Below are 20,115 nucleotides of genomic sequence, written 5' to 3'. Positions count from 1 at the left end.
TCACTCCCTAAATGAGAGGATTACAAAAGCATTTACCACACTTTAAAAAAATGATCTTCTATGTAGGGGGTTTTGGGGGGATATTTACCCCTATATATAGGGAGTTAAGGATTTTAAACCCCATATCTGCACATTTAAACTTTGTGGACAGCAGTACATTAATTTCAAATTTAATTACAACTTTTAAAATATATTTAATTTACTGACATTTACAAAGTGTGTGTGTGTGTGTGTATCTGTGTTTTCTTACAGCAAAGCCACATCGGACTATCTGCTGTGTCCACCAAGGGGGATTGAACCCCTGATTTTATTTGTTGATATTTACAAAGGTATCTCTAACAGTTCGGATATCATAATTAATAATGAGAACAAAAGAAATTACGTTAGCTTCAGTAAGGTTTTATCATTTAAAACATCTGCACTACAAGGGACGCATTGAAAACTTTGTCCTGTACAAGGGACATTGAAAACTTTGTCCTGTACACTTGCGGCTTTCTTTGTCACCCGAGTGAATGGCCCGGGGTATATTTCTGTATTCTTTATGCTGTCTTTTTTACTCTACGAAAAACACTCACGTGATTGAAATTGTTTAGAAGTTTAATCAGTTCTTATAGTCAGATTAACCACTGTCTTTAACAACTCAACTTTTCACTAGTTTGATGTTTTGATAACTTTAAGTAGTTTTTGCACTGTACAGGACACATTTTCTGATTGTTTTCAGTACACACAAAATTAGACACTATCTACCAATAAAGAATGACTTGAAAGCGAAAAAAAAGCAGAAGACAGAGTCTCGACCTATACTTACCTACTATAATCAAAGGAAAAAAAGCTTAAAATTGCCTTTCAAATTTTGTATAGTATAATTAAGAATGTAAAGAACTCAAAATGAAATTGAAACAGCTTCTAAATAAAAGGCAGAAAAAATGGTAAAAAGAAGATACTACCCACCTCCCACTATCTGTGTCTAATATGTGACCACACACCCACCGCTTTCAAACGCGTGTGGCTCGAATGTACATTTCTTAAAAGCTTTTCAACGATAATTTACAAATTTCACAGTCTTAACCACAACCATATTTACTTAGTTATTATCAACCTATCCCTCTTTCTTATAACCAGTCCTCCCCACCCAGGGGTAGTGACTTGGACATTTCTGACACGTTTTCATGTAGCGTATGCCGTTCTGGTCCCACACATTACACACGGTGGGGTTGTGGCAAGGAGGAATAAGATTTTTTCGTTTACACTGCCAGGGTTCAAAATTGTTCAATTTGGATTTGGGTGTAGGGTTTCTTAGCCACTGAATGAGTTGCCAGTTAGTTATGAGCCAGACATCGCCTTTACTGAGGATTTCGTCTAGGAACTTCATGAACCCCTTCTTGTGGTGGGCTGTGGTGAACCAAGCCGAATGGTAGAATAGACCAAGTGGGGCACGATTTGAGTTATAGTGGCGATTGAAATTTTTCTTGAGGAATTCTACTATTCCTTGTTCGTCTTGGGGATTGGAGCAGGCATCGGCCATGGAACAACGACCACCTTTCAAGTCCACCCACATTACCATTGCCATCTCCCACAGTCCCGGAAAGGATTCACTGGGACAAGGCGTGATCATACATTCGTTGTTGATGGTGTAGTCGAGGGTAAAAGGCCAGAAAGGAGGATCGTTCTCAAACACTGGCATGGAGGAATCGTAAGTGAAGTTGGCCTCGAACAGCATTTCAAACATGTGATTCCCACCAATTTGCAGAAAGGGTGCCCTCATCCCGCGGATGTCTTCCATCTTGACTCCTCCATACAAATGGAGAATCTCTCGTTGACCCTGTATTTCTTTGAACCACTTGTTCTTTGAGAACTTCTCGCCATAGCTGTGGCTGTATCAAATACAAAACCGTTAATTATATAATTAGTTTGAGTTTTTACAAAAAATACACAACTACACAAACCCCCCATCACTACACACTGAAAAAATGTTCACTTATTCATGTGTATAGTAAGGGATTTCGTGCAATGTTCAAAGGTTACACGTTATATATTACAGAACAGTTTTGAAGTATATAATAAAGTACCACACTAAGAAGTGACTAGATGATTTTTAGTTTGTTGCTCATGTTCTATAAAAAAGTATATTTATTAGATGACTTTTTTTTTCACGAAACACATTACCTACTTTAAGTACTCTATCACATTTTGGATATCTTTTACAGACATACAAATTTACAAGTCAAAATGCTTAAATGAGATGTTGTTCTAGCAGCAAGTATTTCATAAAACGGTATTTAAGCTTAAAAGCCTAAAGAAACGCACCTGATGGTATGTGATGCCATCTCGTGGCCTTGAGAGTAAAGGGTTTGAACCTGTCCATAATCCGTCCACTCATGAGAAATGTAAAACGTGCCATGAATGGGACAACCATTAGGATTTTTTCGTCCAGCAAATATTTCTTTGTATAAATCGAAGTTTAAGTCATTAATTGCGTCATCGAAGGTAAGAAGCACAACTTGAGGGGTCTCGCTAAGAGGCAGCCCTCCAGGAATATCTGATCCCCCACAGCGACAATCTGGAGCAAGACACTTACTGGGGTTACATCCACTGGCTTGCACTAAGGGAACAGGAGTGGGATATAAAGGAGAGGGTCTGGCGGGATATAAAGAGGTTGAATTGACAGATTTCTGAGTTGGTGAACTGGTAATGACTACAGGGGGGTTTGCAGTGGTTGTTGTTGTGGATGGTTTGTGAGGTTTCACATTGTATGGTGGTGTCGGACTTGTAGGTTCATAATCATCATAATATTCATAATTGTACTGATACGGATCATCGTAATTCCTATAACTGAAGATTTGAGAAGGATCGTTGCCAATCGATACATCTTTCACACCAGGGGCATTGGAATTTCGAGTAGAAGTAGATTTTTTGTCAATTGGGTAATTATAATTAGGTTGGTTATGGAAGCCAGATAAACTTACAATGGAGGGACTAGTGTCAAATTGGGCATCTATACTGCCTGGACCTTGCAAACTCTGTTCAGGCCCGTAAGCAGGGCGGTGGTTCTTAGACCTCTTAGGAGGTGGAATCGGTGGTGAAGCTAAAAATCTAACATCGGGGTCTTTATAGTGACCATTGTTACTTGCTAAAGGTGAAATTGCACCAACATCCTGTGAGTGGCCATCGTCATTTGATAAAAGTGGGATTGTATCTGGATCTTTAGGATGGCCATTATTTGTAGATAAAAGTGGGATTGTATCTGGATCTTTAGGATGACCATTATTTGTAGATAAAAGTGGGATTGTATCTGGATCTTTAGGATGACCATTATTTGTAGATAAAAGTGGGATTGTATCTGGATCTTTTGAGTGGCCATTGTTGTGATCAATGGGATGAAGTGTTTTAAATTCCTTCTGATGTTCGTTGGTATAATAGGTTTCGCGGTCTATACCTGTGCTCTTACGTGTTCCATCGTTTTCAAATACTGGTTTCACAAACATACTTCGATCATGTGGTAACCGATCAGTACCCAAATCGCCTCCAAATGTCTTCTTATTAGATGCGACGACTGAAGGGATGCCTCCGCCATACTGGGGTAGGTCTTGGGGATTTACCTGCGATATACCATAGAGGGGGTTATAATTGCTTTTATCTGGATGACTCGATTCCTCAGGTGTACCACGAACATTGTTATATGGGTTTTGGTATGGTGGTTTTATTGGAGATGTCTGAACAGCAACACCGTAGTTTGAGCTCCCTTCATGAGATGAATCCAGCTCATGTCTCTGACTTAAGAAAACGTCACCACCATTAGTTAAAACCTCATGGACTTCTTCTTCTTTGGTCTGTGAACCTACGTAATTAAGCATGGGGATTTACTTTTAATGGTGCTTGGTTTAACAGAATACTAAATTATTGCATAAAGAAATATTGTTATATAATTTTCAAATTACAGATATGTTTTTATACCGTTCACTACCAGTGGGTCTACATATTGAGTAAATTCACGTTTTTGCCTCTTACAACTAACCAAACCATTAAGGTGAAATCACTCATTTTCTATGTAAAACACACATGAAACTCCAGCAGCAAGTGGTTAGATTACTTGCAATGGTGATTATAATTTTGTTTGCATTATTTTTTTGCGACACAGATGTTATCAATGACCCTGTAGTCAACAAAGTCATTGGACCCACAAGCGGTTTGATGCCTAAACAGTTTGGAAAACTTTGTTCAAGTAATTCTGCAGTTCAAATTAAATTTTTGAGTTCATAAAAAATGTACCAAGGTTTGAAAATTAAAAAAATTCATTATAACATATCTAGCAATAAATATTTTCAATAAGTTAAGAAAAACAAATTAACAGTCAATCTTCATGCTCAATCTTTATCTTGTAATGAGAAATCTAAATACGTTTAATGTTTCTAATAACTATTGTTAAATATCGGTCTTAAATACAAGCAAAAACAACTGATTTCTTGGGATTCGTACTAGTAAGTTGACAATAGCATTTTTATAAGGTTAAAATTTGTTAATTATTTTTTACCCTTCGCACAAGTCCAACAAAATGTAAGGTTTAATCCCTGATAATGAGGATAGACATAGACAATTAACGTGAAATTTATTTTAAAAAACAACTTTAAGGGGATTAGTCCCCTAAACTCCTCGCTAACACGCAACCCAATTATTGAATTATGTGATCGGATTCCTTTGCTGCTTGGAGACATGCGCTTACTAAGGTTTGTTTGTTTGTAATTAAACACAAAGCTACACAATGGGCTATCTGTGCTCTGCCCACCACGGGTATCGAAACCCGGATTCTAGCGTTGTAAGTCCGCAGACATACCGCTGCGACTCTTGGGGGCACTTACTAAGGTTGGTACCACCATCGTCATATGTTTTATACCTTTCATATTTACTCAACAACAACAAAAATAAAAACAGAAATTAACGTCACCAGCTTTGTACTTTTAAGAACTGCAATTTTATACGGCACATTATGTGCACGTGAGCTAAACACACAGTAGAAAGGCTGTCAGCAAGTAGCACCCGCCGTCACATGGGGGGGGGGTCGACTCTTTGAACCGAATAACGAAATTGATTTTCACTATCATAATACGCCTACAGTTGAAAGTCTGTAACTTTAAACCCTTTAACCTTTAGGCTTTAGCAAGAAAAATCACAATAGAAGAGTTTATGAAAACAGTAGTATTTCAATTTGTACTAACATGAAACTAGTACTTACCACCACCTGCACATTTCGTGTTTCTCGGCCAATCACAGGTTTGCAGTTCAGTACTAAAGTACAACCCCCCAGTACAGCTTTCGTGCTGGGGATCTCCAAACACACAAACGTAATATTTGCTGCAGTCCCCTGGATCTGGGTAGTATCCGAACTGATCGATGCATGTGAACATACTGTCATTTTTACCACTACATGGCAATGATATACCTAACGAATAATAAGTTCACATTAAACACATGAATAACTGAAAAATTAACATGACTATTTTTACTTTTTATGGTCTTTTGCATCACTCACATTCAAATACTTTACAAAATAGTTACAGTATTTTTTATCCTATGGTTATTTTAACTCGTTTTTAATTAGTGATTGATAGTCTGAAAAGATAAAATGTTATTTAGAAAGTTCATTGTACTTAATTATATGTACAAAATAACATCAAAATTACCAGATACATCTCCAATACATTTTTCATTTTACGTTCAATTAAATCTATATTAATAATATATAAATACTCTTTTGTGAACCATAATATACCCTTTAGATGAAAATATTCTAAGTGTTACTTTGTTCTGAGAGCTTGATAAAAACATCTATAGATAATAAAAAGAAACAAATTTCTGGCTTTAATTTTAAAATTTTACTATATAACTTGCAATAAATATTTTCGATAAGTTCAGAAAAACAAATAAACAGTCAATCTTGATGCTCAGTCTTTATCTTGTAATGTCAGATCTAAATATGTATCCTTACGTAACGCCATGAGAACACTTCAACAGTTTAGTCTATAATTATATTTATATCTTGAAGTCTTAGATTTTGTCTTTGAAACAAAAGTCCTTCTTTTCAGTCTTCTTGAGGTATTGATAAGAACAGGTAATATTTCAGATACAAACGTGATAAGTGGCTCTGTCTATCTGCCATATTATGAGTAAAAGAAACAGTGCTATTGGTCAGAATAGACAATATTTGAGATAGAACGTGACAAATGGCTCGACAAGTGATAGTAAACACTGGTAATGTCCTAACGTTTCTTGTATATCGAAGCGTTACATATTCGTGCGTAATAATACCTGATGTGATATTTCTAAACATTAATCATTGACGCTTTACAGATTGAAGTAAACAGTGTTCACTGAAACTTTACCGCTTACAGTAAACAATCTTCACAGAAGCTATACCAGCTACAGTAAACAATCTTCACTGACGCTTTACCGGCTACAGTAAACAATCTTCACTGACGCTTTACCGCTTACAGTAAACAATCTTCACTGACGCTTTACCAGCTACAGTAAACAATCTTCACTGACGCTTTACCGGCTACAGTAAACAATCTTCACTGACGCTTTACCAGCTACAGTAAACAATCTTCACTGAAGCTATACCAGCTACAGTAAACAATCTTCACTGACGCTATACCGGCTACATTAAGCTTTTTTTTGTTTTTCTTGTCTGCTGATGGACATTTACATTTTATCTGTGTTGGTGACTTTTACCCTGGAAAAGACGTAGTTCGTAGTGTTAGTTTTAACTAGGAATCTTGCGAAACTTATAATTGTGATTAACTCTAAAAACGGTGACTTTGTTGCAAAAATTACAGAAGGCCTTCCAAACAAGTGGAAAATCCTCAGGACACACACACATAATGCAACACTCCTCTGATCATGATTTATTTACAGGAATTATATATATTTGTGGATTCTACATTAATGTATTTATTTCATTATACAGGACAAGTTACCTGTCGCAGAGAACATTGAGCACAGTTTTTTTTATATATATATACAGAACATAGTGGAACAACGGTAACTTTTATTTCAGCCAGTATAATATTGACAGTTTCAGCCAATTCACCGTATTGTTCTCTTGCTGTTCATCGTCGTCGCTCCCCAGTGGCACAGCGTCATGTCATCGGACTTACAACGCTAGAAACCGGATTTCGATACCCGTGGTGGGCAGAGCACAGATAGCCCATTGTGTAGCTTTGTGCTTAACTTGAAACAAACAAATAATCGTTGATGAAACAAACATTGCTTTGTGAACCTCGTTTAAATGTAGCTTGCATATTGATGTAAGATGTCAGTTCCCGGATCTTGCAGAACTACAAACATCTATTTATTTCAGAAACAATTAAAAAATAAAATAAAAACACGCGTAGGTAGTAAAAAAAATAAAATTGCGTTTGTTTGGTAAGCTCTTTTAATTACACAGATACCATAAAGACAAACATAAAAATAAAACACACACACACACAACACAAACAGTAGGACTGGACTGTGCCTTACGAGTATGAAACTATTGAGGTTACGAAGAGAATGAAGAGATGCCAGTGAACTGCCATATTCGTAGCACACGTCGAAATTCGCGTCATGTACAACAGTTAATAAGAAGGTGGAACTGTATATTGTCATCACACATTCCATGTCATTATTTCCTCAACATTGGTAACTATGATATATACAGTATGTCTCCAGTTACAATGTTTATGAAGATTTATTTGTGCAAACGTGTGTAAAACAAACGTTTTTGCGTGTATATACTTCCTGCAGTTTTGTCACCTGTGGGGAGTGCCGGTTCCAACTTTTCTTTACTCGAGGGGAGGAAGGGAGCGGGGAAGAAGAATTAGACGCCAAATCTAAAGTATATCTAAAATTAGGTTAATGGACAGCATTAGTTATGGGGGGGCAACAACATTTCAGGGGACTCGTTCCCCCGCTAGTGCCGACCTTGCCTATACATCCACAGAACAAAATTTAAGATGTTAAAATAATTTAAGAATGTGTTTTACTCTTGGATGTTTCGCTATTGTTTATTTATTGTAATAAATATGTTGCCTTCTTATATATGCATTTCTCGATAATATGGAAGTTAACTGTTTTCTTTTCTTTTTTAATTAAAACTATAACAAATTTCAAATTCTCAAATAACTTTCTTCGTACAAATATATAATTTATCATATTAATCTAACAGATTTATTTTCTTAATCTAATTAATAAGTACATACGAAATGAAGAATAATCGGAAACTAAGCTTGTTCCCAAGATTCCCAAGTTTGGACAAACAAAGACAAACATGAGAAACATTTATTGCTGTTAACAAGTACTATTTATACGTTTTATTGGTAACAAACATTTTAAAATTTTATCGTTTTGAAGTTAAGTAGTCATCATACATTCTTAGAACGTTCTGCAGATAAATACCTTGTTGACTTTGTGACTTTCTGTTGTTAGATAAATACCTTGTTGACTTTCTGTTGTTAGGTAAATACCTTGTTGACTTTCTGTTGTTAACGAAATGTCTGAACATTGTTTATTAACAGCAAAACATTTGAAGAATGTTAAAAACAAAACGTTCACAGATTATTTTAATAGCAGAATGATATAATAATGTGTAACAATAAAAGACGTTTACTAACGACAGAAAGTCAACAAGGTATTTACCTAACAACAGAAAGTCAACAAGGTATTTACCGGATGTCTGCTGTACTTAACAAGTATAACCAAAACGTTTTGTCGTTAAAATATGATTTATGCCCCCCACCCAGTGGGCAGAGCATAGATAGCCCATTGTGTAGCTTTGTGCTTAATTCCAAACAAACAATATGATTTATACTTGTATTCATTATCAAATATTTTTAATATTCAAAGGTAATAAGAACTTAGTCAAAGGTCGTTCCTGGCTTTCACCTCCACAGGCATTCTTTATATAAAGTAGCACAATACAGAATAATTGCACTCACCCACTTCTTCATCCATGGAATAACTTTCACCATGACTCAAGTTCTAGGATAATTCCAGGGTTTCTGAACCCTAAAGCATCCATTCGACTCCAGCTGCGCGTCGTGACTATAGCATTCATCAAGTGTTGTATATTATCCCTAATAACTAGAATACTTCACTATTATTTAGCCTCGAACAAAACAAGGTCGTCTTTGAGCATCTCGATTAGGTTTTCACGTTGCTGTTTGATGTTGTTGACAAACAAACCAAAAATTATTTTAAATTACCTCCAGCGGTCAATGATCACAAAATTACACTACTTGACGACAGAATCAACCGCCTACACCCTAAATTATGCCAGTGATCAGAATGGCGTTAAAAGGAAAATTTACCTTAGGCAAATTTCGGCATCTATATTCTCTCGTTTGGTATATGTGAGCACGAGGTCACGTCTTAGAAATAGGCTTAAGACGATTATTACAGTACTCGCCTCGACCTTTCTCACATCTCTTCCCTCTGACCTAACGATGTTTATTTACATTTGAAGTTCACATAATGGTGTCGAGTTTGTGGTTAACTCATAAAACAAGAAGGAATCCTCAATAGTCGCGGAACTTGAAATTATTTTAGGCAGGATTAAAGTAAATTAATCTATGACACTTTTTTTTTCTTTTTACTAGCTATATTTTTGTGCGCCAACAATACCAAGCGTGGGGCGCGCGCGTATACCAGATTCGATTTTATTACTCATCAGGATCTTTACCAGCCTACCCTCAAAATGAAATTCTTTTAGGCTGGATTATAGTAAATTAATCTGTGAGACCTTGAGCGTGGTCAAATAATATCAATTGAAAGGGTTTGTCCTCCTAAGTCCAAAACTGTTCTTAGATTTGAAATCGGTTAAGAGATGGTGGAGCTATGAGCTTACTTGAAAAAAACAAAAAAAACACTTAAAAACAAACAAACTCAGAACCGTTCTATGAGCCGCTATGCCGCGGCTAAAATATCACTTCTTTGCTACTCACACTCTGTTGCTGCAAACACAGGCATCTCAACGGCTTATTAGTATCAAATTATCTAATATGTCGTATAACATCTTATTTAACTATGTACACTTTATCATGCATTGAAAATTCTCAGATCTTTCTAAATACCTAGTTCTACGTCATAGCTACGTCATATTAACAAAATAAGCCCAACGGAAACAATTTTGTACATTAATAGAAAGCTATATTCATGTTGGCGATCTTAAGATTTCACGTTTAGGATGTTGCTGTGTATCTGTATTTCCGTAAAATACATTCTTACTTCCGTAAGATCGACATTATTGATAATTATATCTGTGTTTTAACGCTATAATTTGTATAATGTTTCAGTGATTTTAAAAACGATTCATCGACGTACATCTAGGTCTGGTAGTTAAGGCAATCGACTTGCAAGCTGCAGTTCGTGAATTCAAATCGCGTCACTGAAGATGCCCTGTCAGCCGTGAGGGCGACTATACTGTTGCAGTCAATCCCACTTTTAGTTGGTAAAGAGTTGGTAATGGGTAGTGTTGACTAGCTCCCTGGTTTATCACTTTTGAATTAGGGACGGCTAGTGCTGGTAGCCCTCGAGTAGCTTTGCGTGAAATTTAATAAACTCACAAACACTGAGTAATCGTAGAGCCCTCCCCCCCCCAAAAAAAACACGTTCGCTATTTCCGGTTTAGTAGTCAAAATAATATAATAATACTTCCATATAAAATATGAAGGAATTCAACTCATAGTAACCAGGGGAAATAAGGTACAAGAGTGCTCATAAAGAAATAGGAAATAATTTTATGTAGCCAAATTACAAACAATAAATGTAAGCCAACGATTTTAAGGACGCGAAAAACCAAACACTACTTCTAAATACAGTTTTCAATGTATTTTCATCATATCAGCTTGGAAGAAAGTAGGTGTGAAATTTCGAGCCCAATTACTTACAACTACTTTAGGCATCTAAGTTACCTGGAAATACTACTATTGCAGATTGTATTGAACGTGGATGTAACAGGTTACTACGCAACAACCTATATGCACGGTAACAGGTTACTACGCAACAACCTATATGCACGGTAACAGGTTACTACGCAATGATTAATATGTACGGTAACAGGTTGTTACGCAACGACCTAGTTATGCACAATAACAGGTTACTACGCAACGACTTATATGCGCAGTAACGGGTTACTACGCAACGACCTCTATGTTTAGCAAAAGGTTACAACGCAACGACTTATATGTACAGTAACAGGTTACTATGCAACGACTTATATGTACAGTAACAGGTTACTATGCAACGACTTATATGTACAGTAACAGGTTACTATGCAACGACTTATATGTACAGTAACAGGTTACTACGCAACGACCTATATTCACAGTAACAGGCTACTACGCCACGACCTATATGCACAACATAGAATAACTACCAACCAGAACGTGTAAGCTGCAGACGTTACACAACAAGCAATATGGAGCCTCGCATCATCATGCTGCTGGATAACACCTCATAATGAGTTTTCAACGCCATCATTCGTTGGTCACCTTTACCGAGATCCAACATATGGCAAAGACAATCCTGCTTCTTTCTTAATTAAAATCCATCGTAATTGTTTCGTATTGAAGCTGGTAGCTGTTTAGAACGTGGACAACAAAATTTGGGAGAGATATCCTTGGACTGAGCAAGGAAATTAGGATTAGTTATTTCTGAAGCGAAAAACGAAGAACTTCTTGGAGTAAACGGAAACGTCAGTAGAAAACTTTGTTCGTCCAGATTATGCTAGTTGTGTCATACTCTACCTGAATAGAAAAACATGCTGTAGTTGTAAGTATCCGCAAACTGTATATCAACTTGTAAACACGTTTGTTTGTTTTCGATTTACACGTTTTCTTCGTGATTTGAGGTCAAGGTCGAAGAAAAAAAAAACGCGCTGACAATTTCATTGTTGCTCTCGGTTTTATTTATGAATTTCTTATGTATGTTTTCAGTATTTACAATACTAAAAACGTGTATCGAAACGAAATTTATAGCCGAAACATACCTTAACATTGCTAGCAACGTTAATATCGAGTGTGCTGATTTGTTTTCTAATTTATAAACATGATTTTTTTTAAGTAACGTTTATTTGTTTGTAGTTAAGCACAAAGCTACACAATGGGCTATCTGTGCTCTGCCCACGAGGGGTATCGAAACCCGGTTTCTAGCGTTGTAAGTCCGTAGACATGCCATTGTACCACTGGGGGCGTTAAGTAACGTTGTCTGCTAGAATTCAGTTTCTCGACTTTCTTTTAAAAAAATCATACAACTTCATACGTTGTCTTTGAGACCGCTACATATTTATGACACGTCATTTCCACAGTTATTACAGTTAATAATGTTAACCCTGACAACAGTATTTTAACACTACTTACTACACCAGTTTGAGATAATTAGCTGAAAAAAATAACAGTGCACATTGCAAAAATGTTGACTACCTTGACACATCATTCATTTCAACCCGAGAAGCTGGAGAGTGAACTTTTTTGCATATTATTGTTACATTTTTTTTATCTGAAATATTGGAAATAACATTTACTTCTCCTTTTCATTTTCTAGTTTATTCTCATCTTAATCCCAAAAACTATAGTCCGTTTAGTGTGTGTGTGTGAATATCTATATAAGAAAACACTGGAATATCAGACTGTTTTATTTTCTGTCTCTTTTATTTTTTCTTTTACCGGTTTCGTGACCTCAAAGGTCACTCTTCAGGATATAATTTCACTGAGAATCTATAATAAAAACACACACACAAATACTGTTTTTCAACTGAACATAAATAATCTAAATTAAATACATATATACTTTCCAAATGTACAAACATGTAGTACATTGTGCATTTGTAAAGTATATGTATTTAATTTAGATTATTTATGTTCAGTTGAAAAAAACGGTATTTGCATGATTTTGTTACAGATTCTCTGTAAAATTATATCCTGAAGAGTGACCTTTGAAGTCACGAAACCGGTTGGAGAAATTAATATATGTCTGCATAAGTAATTATGAGGAAATAGCTACCCAAACGTTATATTCAAGGTTGTTCTGTTGTATATTAATACAGTTTATATAATATAATGTTTACTGCTGGGGAATTTCTACCACCAGGCTTTATTACCATTCATAATACTGTTGCGTCAGCGAGGTCACATGACTAGTGTCACGCCACGTTTCTAGAACTATCCTGTACCTTGGTGAATGCCCTAGCATTTACTAGATATAGAGTAGTCTTGTATATAAAAGATAGTCAAAACGTGACGGGACAATGTGTGTGTAGACAGTGAGTAATTGATCTGCAGTCAGAGAGTATTATTGAGCACGTTCGCTGTTATAGCGTTTGTTTTAGCGCGATTGTTGAAATTAAGTGTATCGTAAAGTTATATTCGGAAAGAATAAACCAGTTTTATTAAGTAAGGACTTGTGTCGCTAAAGTTTCGTCGGAACGAATTTACGGGAAATCAATTAACAAACGGAGACGTAACAATACTGAACAGTGTATTCCATGTCTAATTTATCTAGAAGTACATGAGCTCACAGTGCAAGTAAAGAGAGACCGTTACTTCGAATGGAATTGTGTTCAGTTGAATAATATTATAGGGATCAGTGACGTGCACAGGGTGGGACCATGTGGTGGGCTCAAGCCTTGCCTTCCCGCTCTTATGCCTCAAAAATGCTTATCGGTAAACTCATCGTAGCTTCTGTAATATCAGCACATGTTACCTGTGAGTATTTAGGAACCGTTACTTCACGTGGTTGTCCAACTTATAAGCAGGTAGGCCATTGCTACACGTGCAAAAGGACAGTTAATAGATATAGTTTTGTGTTCAGATAATAAGTTTAAACGAGTTATTATCATCGTAATGAGGGGGCCGATACAAATTATAGTGTTTATATTTTATGAATACAGTGCGATTATTATCACATATGTCAATGTTCAGACTACCCCTAAGTACAAAAAAATATTCATATTTTACATTTAGGCAGTTAAGATATACATTAAAAAAAATAAACCGGAAAAGAAAACCGTTTAACACCGAGACAAACGATTTGTTGCACGTGCAAGAATAAATAGTTTTCTATTATTATTTTACTTACAGCAAGATATATGTTATTCCAGCAATATGGTGCCCCTTTACACTGGAGCCTTAGCGTCCCTAGAACACACAATGAAACATCCCCCGGTAGATGGATTGGGTGGACATTACACCTATAAATTTTATTTTATTTTTGGCCCGGCATGGCCAGGTGGTTAGGGCGCTCGACTCGCAATTTGAGGGTCGTGCGTTCGAATCCCTGTCCCACCAAAAATGCTCGCCCTTTCAGCTTTGTTATAATGTGACGGTCAATACCACTATTCGTTGGTAAAAGAGAAGCCCAAGAGTTGGCGGTGGGTGGTGATGACTAGCTGCCTTCCTTCTAAATTAGTGACGGCTAGCGCAGATAGCCCTCATGTAGCTTTGCGCGAAGTTCAAACCTATTTGATTTTTATGGCGCTTCGTGAACAACATGATTTACACTAGTAAGACTGTGAGTGAGGTTGAATTACACTTTGCATGTAACTCGTGGTGCAAATCTTGAACTATAGTAATTGTAAGCCGTAAAACATTAAGCACTATATACTGTTGCATGTGCATAAAACCGCGTGTCTCTATGTTAAAGTTTTCATGGTATGATTTTTCAAAAGTGTTTCCGGCATTTTTGGACACTTTGTATTGTGTGTGAAACATTGTGTAACGGACTGAATGTGTGTGAATATATAGGTGAAACACTGAGCACATGACAGTTACTCCTTTGTTCACGGAGACATGCGAGTGTGTTAGTTTCGATACAGACTCAAATAACATTAAAAACGCTTAATACTAACGTAAAACGTAAAAAAATAGCTTCAACAATCGTACTGTATCCAGTAAACTGTTTATAAATTACATTTATCAGCAACATTGCGATATAAATAAATGTAAAAAAACACGAATAATAAACTAAACAAAAACAAACACTGAAACATGTTTTCAAAGATAATTAAACACATCATCAACAACTGATGACATCATGGACAGGGATTTTACTACGATATTTCTATTTTAATTAACTTTATCACGAAAGTTTTCTTAACATATTAACATTTGAAGCAAAGACTGAATCATAAACAAGAGCTTAAAAAAATGATAATCATAAAGAAACAACAGATTTATAACACCAAATCAATACGGAGGTAACAGCGAACTGGGTTTTAAAAGGGGACTTTTTTTTTTGTTAAATAATTTGAACGTATCGAACTTTTTTTACGTGATCATTACTGTTAGCTTTCAACGGTCGCCTAAACATAACAAGAATCAGATTAATTTACTATCTGTTTTTCGTAACAAAATTTAATGTGTTTTCTGTTGTACACCAACCAGTTTTTAGTTGTTTGTGTTCAATGACTTTCTTTGTTACCTTCCCTGATATTAAGTGAACCATTTATAACAGTCTATTTAATATTCTCGGATTTTAGTTATACTTAGAATTTTTTGTGCACATATGTTCAAGAAATAACGACACAAGCTTGATGCCGTATCTTTACACTGAAAGTTATCTACTAACTCTTTCCACACGTGAGCGGTTCTCACAGGAAAACGGCGCGGAATTGTACAAGATGGAGATAAACAGAACAGGTGTGTATGTTCCGTGATCGATAGAGTTATAATTGTGGACACTGAACGTAGATAATCGATCATTTCTGACCCACATATGAAGTTCGTATCTTCTTATGTAAAGCATTTGCATTAGATGGCACTTGTTGATATGTGAACAGGAAACAGTTACCATGGGTCTTTTCTGAGGTACTGTTAAACATTACCTGCTGATGAAGTGGTAATTCCTTTTATGATACACTCACCCGTATAACATTCACGTAACATCTGTATATGTGTTTTATAGGCTTCACGACACAGTTATTATAAATCTATTCAACACTCGCTGCTTTATGTGTGTTTTATAGGCTTCACGACACGGTCATTATAGATCTGTTCAACACTCGCTGCTTTATATGTGTTTTATAGGCTTCACGACACTGTCATTATAAATCTATTCAACACTCGCTGCTTTATGTGTGTTTTATAGGCTTCACGACACGGTCATTATAGATCTGTTCAACACTCGCTGCTTTATATGTGTTTTATAGGCTTCACGACACTGTCATTATAAATCTATTCAACACTCGCTGCTTTATGTGTGTTTTATAGGCTTCACGACACAGTCATTATAGATCTATTCAGGACTCGCTGCTTTATATGTTTATTGATAGATTACAATGAAAGTTTTTTCATTGATGTTACACAGAGTTACATTGTTAAAGAAAATTTGAACAAGTTTTGAATCAGAGAAAAACGCATAAAACTTTCGTGTGATGAAAAAGACTCGGTGTCTTTGTGAGTCCGTTTTTGTTGATGTATTGTCCTTTAAAGGAGGGGAGTTGTCGTTTTAAATAGTTCTTGAAAATACCCACATTGTTTTATTTCTTTCTTCTGGAATGCATCAATATACTTCTCGATTGTTCTTTTAAAATACACTTTAGTTTTTTATTAGACAACTGAAGTAAAAAAACTTATTATTATCATGAATTCGTTTTTTGTTTTTTCAGTTTAGTTTGTTTTGAATTTCGCCCAAAGCTACCTGAGAGCTATCTGCGATAGCCGACCCTAATTTAGTAGAGAGACACTAGAGGGAAGGCAGCTAGTCATCAACACCCACCGCCAACTCTTGGCCTACTCGTTTACCAACGAATAATGGGATTCACCGTCACATTATAACGCCCCCACGACTGAAAGGGCGAGCATGTTTGGTGGGACGGGGATGCGAACCCGCGACCCTCAAATTGCGAGTCAAGCGCCCTAACCACCTAGCCCTGCCGCCCCCCTTTTTTTTTTCAAAATCGAGATACATATGCAGAACATAAAAGAGCAATCTCGTATAATATGCCAAATACGCGTCTTGTAAAAATTCAGAAAACACTCATAATCAGGTTCGTGTATAGAATAAAACAACTATAGAATAAGATCTAAAATGTGTTTTATTTATGCTGTATTCCTCTTATAATATCATAGTATGGGAACTTCTTTCTTCTTTGTCACACACACACACACACACTAAATGGTGTACGTTACTTATAACAAACTCGTTCAAGAAATATTGTTCTAATGTTAACTAGAGAAATAAAAAAAAACTTTACGAATTTCCTTAGGCATAAGCAACTTGACATTCCGTGTCACTGCTGACATAGAGAGTCCCTATCACGAAGCTACAAAATGGGATATATGTGCTGCACCCACCGCAGGAATCGAACCACATATTATGACACTATAAGCCCTCAAGTTTACTGTAACGTTACCGGGGGTGTCACGTAATGAAACAGGAAATGTCATTTTGGGGAATCGTTTTACGATCTATATATTTCAGACTGTATTGCAAGTTGTAGAAAAATAATACGAAGTTTAATAAAATAACATGTACATTTGTAAATTGTCGGGCGTGTGCCACAAACATACGTGTAGATTTAATTAAACAAAGTGGTTTATAAATTGTCATGCACATCTAATAAACCAACAAGTATATTTCTCAGCCAACTTGTTGTTATGAAGTTAGGTGTAAGGGACATCGGTTGGCCTTTGGTCGGTCTCCGAGACATCGGGAGATACTGAAAATAAATACAATATTAGATATCTTCAGCTATAAAATCGTTTCTTTATATTGTTATATTAAAGCTGTTACTATTACGCCTCCTAAAGTCCTGATGCATAAAAACATAACTATTATTCATTACAGCAAAGAACGGTGGTTAGGAAGTTGTCTTGTTTTCCTTTTTTTTAGTTTGGTTCGTTTAATTTTTCGTGTACCCCTTCGATGACTACCTAGTACCCTTGGGATTACACATACTACACTGTTTTTTGTTGTTGTTGTTTTTCGTACTCAGTACGTTTCGGTTCGTTTGAAGAACAGTGTGAACAACAAAGGTCTGTCAGAAGAGGATATCTCGGTCCGTGTGTTGAAAGTACTGTTTCGCTTGAGAAACTTTAGTGTGAATATTGGAAGGTCACGATGAGTGCTGATAAAACGCTAAAGTGAACCACGAATTTGAACTACAGTTCATTTCAAAACGAACTTGGCACGTTTGCCAAGTGTGAACAACTAGAACACTCATCAAAGTAAACGAACTGAAGGGAGCCCAGTATGAATACTGCCATATTGTATTATACTACACACTAAAATACCAGTGATGTGTTTTTATAATGTTTCGAACATAATTGTTATTTATTGTTCTTAAAGGGCAGCAAAGATATGAAACTTGATATTACTTTCCTGAATATTTTCGTTTAAGTTAATGAAGGCTCTACACGGTACAGATATGCTGTTTAAATAATCTTTGGAAATATTCGTTTTTGAAGAGTATCAACAGCGTTCCTATTCATAATTCTGTAATATTAAGTAACAGTTACTTACAGGAAACCAGAGGTGTGGTTATACAATAATAGGAACTACAAATTTCAGAGGATACATTTTTAAATCTCCAATGAGGTTAAACTTGTTTAAGGATTTGTGGTGTCAGATTTTGGGGCAGCCACCTGACGACATACAACCGGTAAGATATATATAGCACGTGTTGTGTCGTCTTTTCAGGGTGATGTCGTCATCATCAACATGCGAGTTTTACACGATGTGGTGACGGCATGAATTTGTCTTTCGTGGTGATTGTGTATAGGTCTATAATAGACAATAAAACGTGTATCGTGAGTTGTAATAAAATCACACTGAAAAAAGGAGGAAAGCGGTAAGAACTAACAAATTATTTGTTTGTTATGGATTTCGCGCAAAGCTACAACGAGGGCTATCTGCGCTAGCTGTCCCTAATTTAGCAGTGAAAGACTAGAGGGAAGGCAGCTAGTCATCACCTCTCACCGCAAACTCTTGGGCTACTCTTTTACCAACGAATAGTGGGATTGACCGTCACATTATAACGCCTTCAGGCTAAAAGGGCGAGCATGTTTGGTGTGACGGGGATTCGAACTTGCGACCCACAGAGAACTAGCAAATATGAACATCAATAAACTCACTATTTGCAAACATGGGCGTCCGCGAGGGGGAATGTGGGGTGGAAGTGGGGCACTTGCTCCCTTCTGAAAAAAAAGAAAAATATTTTTTTCTTTATTCATTCAGCATATTACTTTTATATTACTTTTTATATATACCGTATGTTATTGTTGAGCGACTCTTAGCATCACCGGAATTCCCCAAAACTACTTTTCGTGTTGGGCAATATAAGTAGCTCAAAGCTCCAACTTAAAACTTTCCCGTCACTGGGGACGGGTACTTTTGCTTGAACCCAATATAATTCTCGTTACCAGTACTTTTTATTGAAACAGCCAAGCTTTGTGGGAGGGAGGGTGAGTAACTACCATAGTTTCGTACCGAATCATTCTCTCGGTGCAACAAACGTTTTTCATCGTTATATCAAAACACTACTTCATGAGGCACCATATAAAAAACTTTTCAATTTCTGTTAAATTGTGTGTGCAATTGATGTATTGCATACATAGCTTATACTTGGTAATTTATTAAATGTACGAGACAGTTTATAATCTCCTCGTCGTTTTATAAAATCGTCTCAAAAATTTGAAAATTTTCATGCAGATTTATAAATCGAGATGTACTTGTAGAAAATAAACAAGTAGGTTAATAAAACGGCATGTGTATTTGTAAATTGTCGTGCATGTGTTACGAATCCACATGTAGATTTAACAAATGACAGACGATGAGGAGTTTATAAATTGTCATGAACATTTAATAAACCAACAAGTATATTTCTCTAGTCAACTTGTTGTTATGAATTTAGGTGTAAACAAATCGGCTGGAGTTGAGAGAGGTGAGAAAGTGGCTGGCTATCAGTCAGTCTCTATGGGATCAGGAGATTACAGCAGGAGATTATAAAAGTATTGAAGTGAAAGGCTGCCTTTCTTATTTTACCAGTATGGAAATTATAGGACACCATCTGGTTATGAAACCTTAAAATCTGATATGGGAAACAGGTGCAAGGTTAAAAATAAAGGGGGCGGTTCAGCGTAGGTTTGA

At 36.2% G+C, this 20,115-nt stretch overlaps 1 protein-coding gene across 2 annotated transcripts in view; it reads right to left on the bottom strand.

Moving 5' to 3' along the window:
- Positions 1 to 489: 489 nt before the first annotated feature.
- The window catches only part of LOC106458349, a 52,341-nt gene continuing 32,715 nt past the window's right edge, over positions 490 to 20,115 (bottom strand). For both annotated transcript variants that reach the window (XM_013917857.2, XM_022384537.1), the window contains exons 2-4: positions 5,231 to 5,437; positions 2,308 to 3,838; positions 490 to 1,874 (exon numbers count right to left, since the gene is read on the bottom strand). In XM_013917857.2, coding sequence (XP_013773311.2) covers positions 1,100 to 1,874; positions 2,308 to 3,838; positions 5,231 to 5,437 — 2,513 coding nt within the window. In that variant the 3' untranslated portion in view covers positions 490 to 1,099. The remainder of the gene's footprint in view (positions 1,875 to 2,307; positions 3,839 to 5,230; positions 5,438 to 20,115) is intronic.

Source organism: Limulus polyphemus, unplaced genomic scaffold (genome assembly GCF_000517525.1).
Source record: "Limulus polyphemus unplaced genomic scaffold, Limulus_polyphemus-2.1.2 Scaffold449, whole genome shotgun sequence".
NCBI classification, from domain to species: domain Eukaryota; kingdom Metazoa; phylum Arthropoda; class Merostomata; order Xiphosura; family Limulidae; genus Limulus; species Limulus polyphemus.
This window is presented reverse-complemented; position numbering and strand designations above follow the sequence as displayed.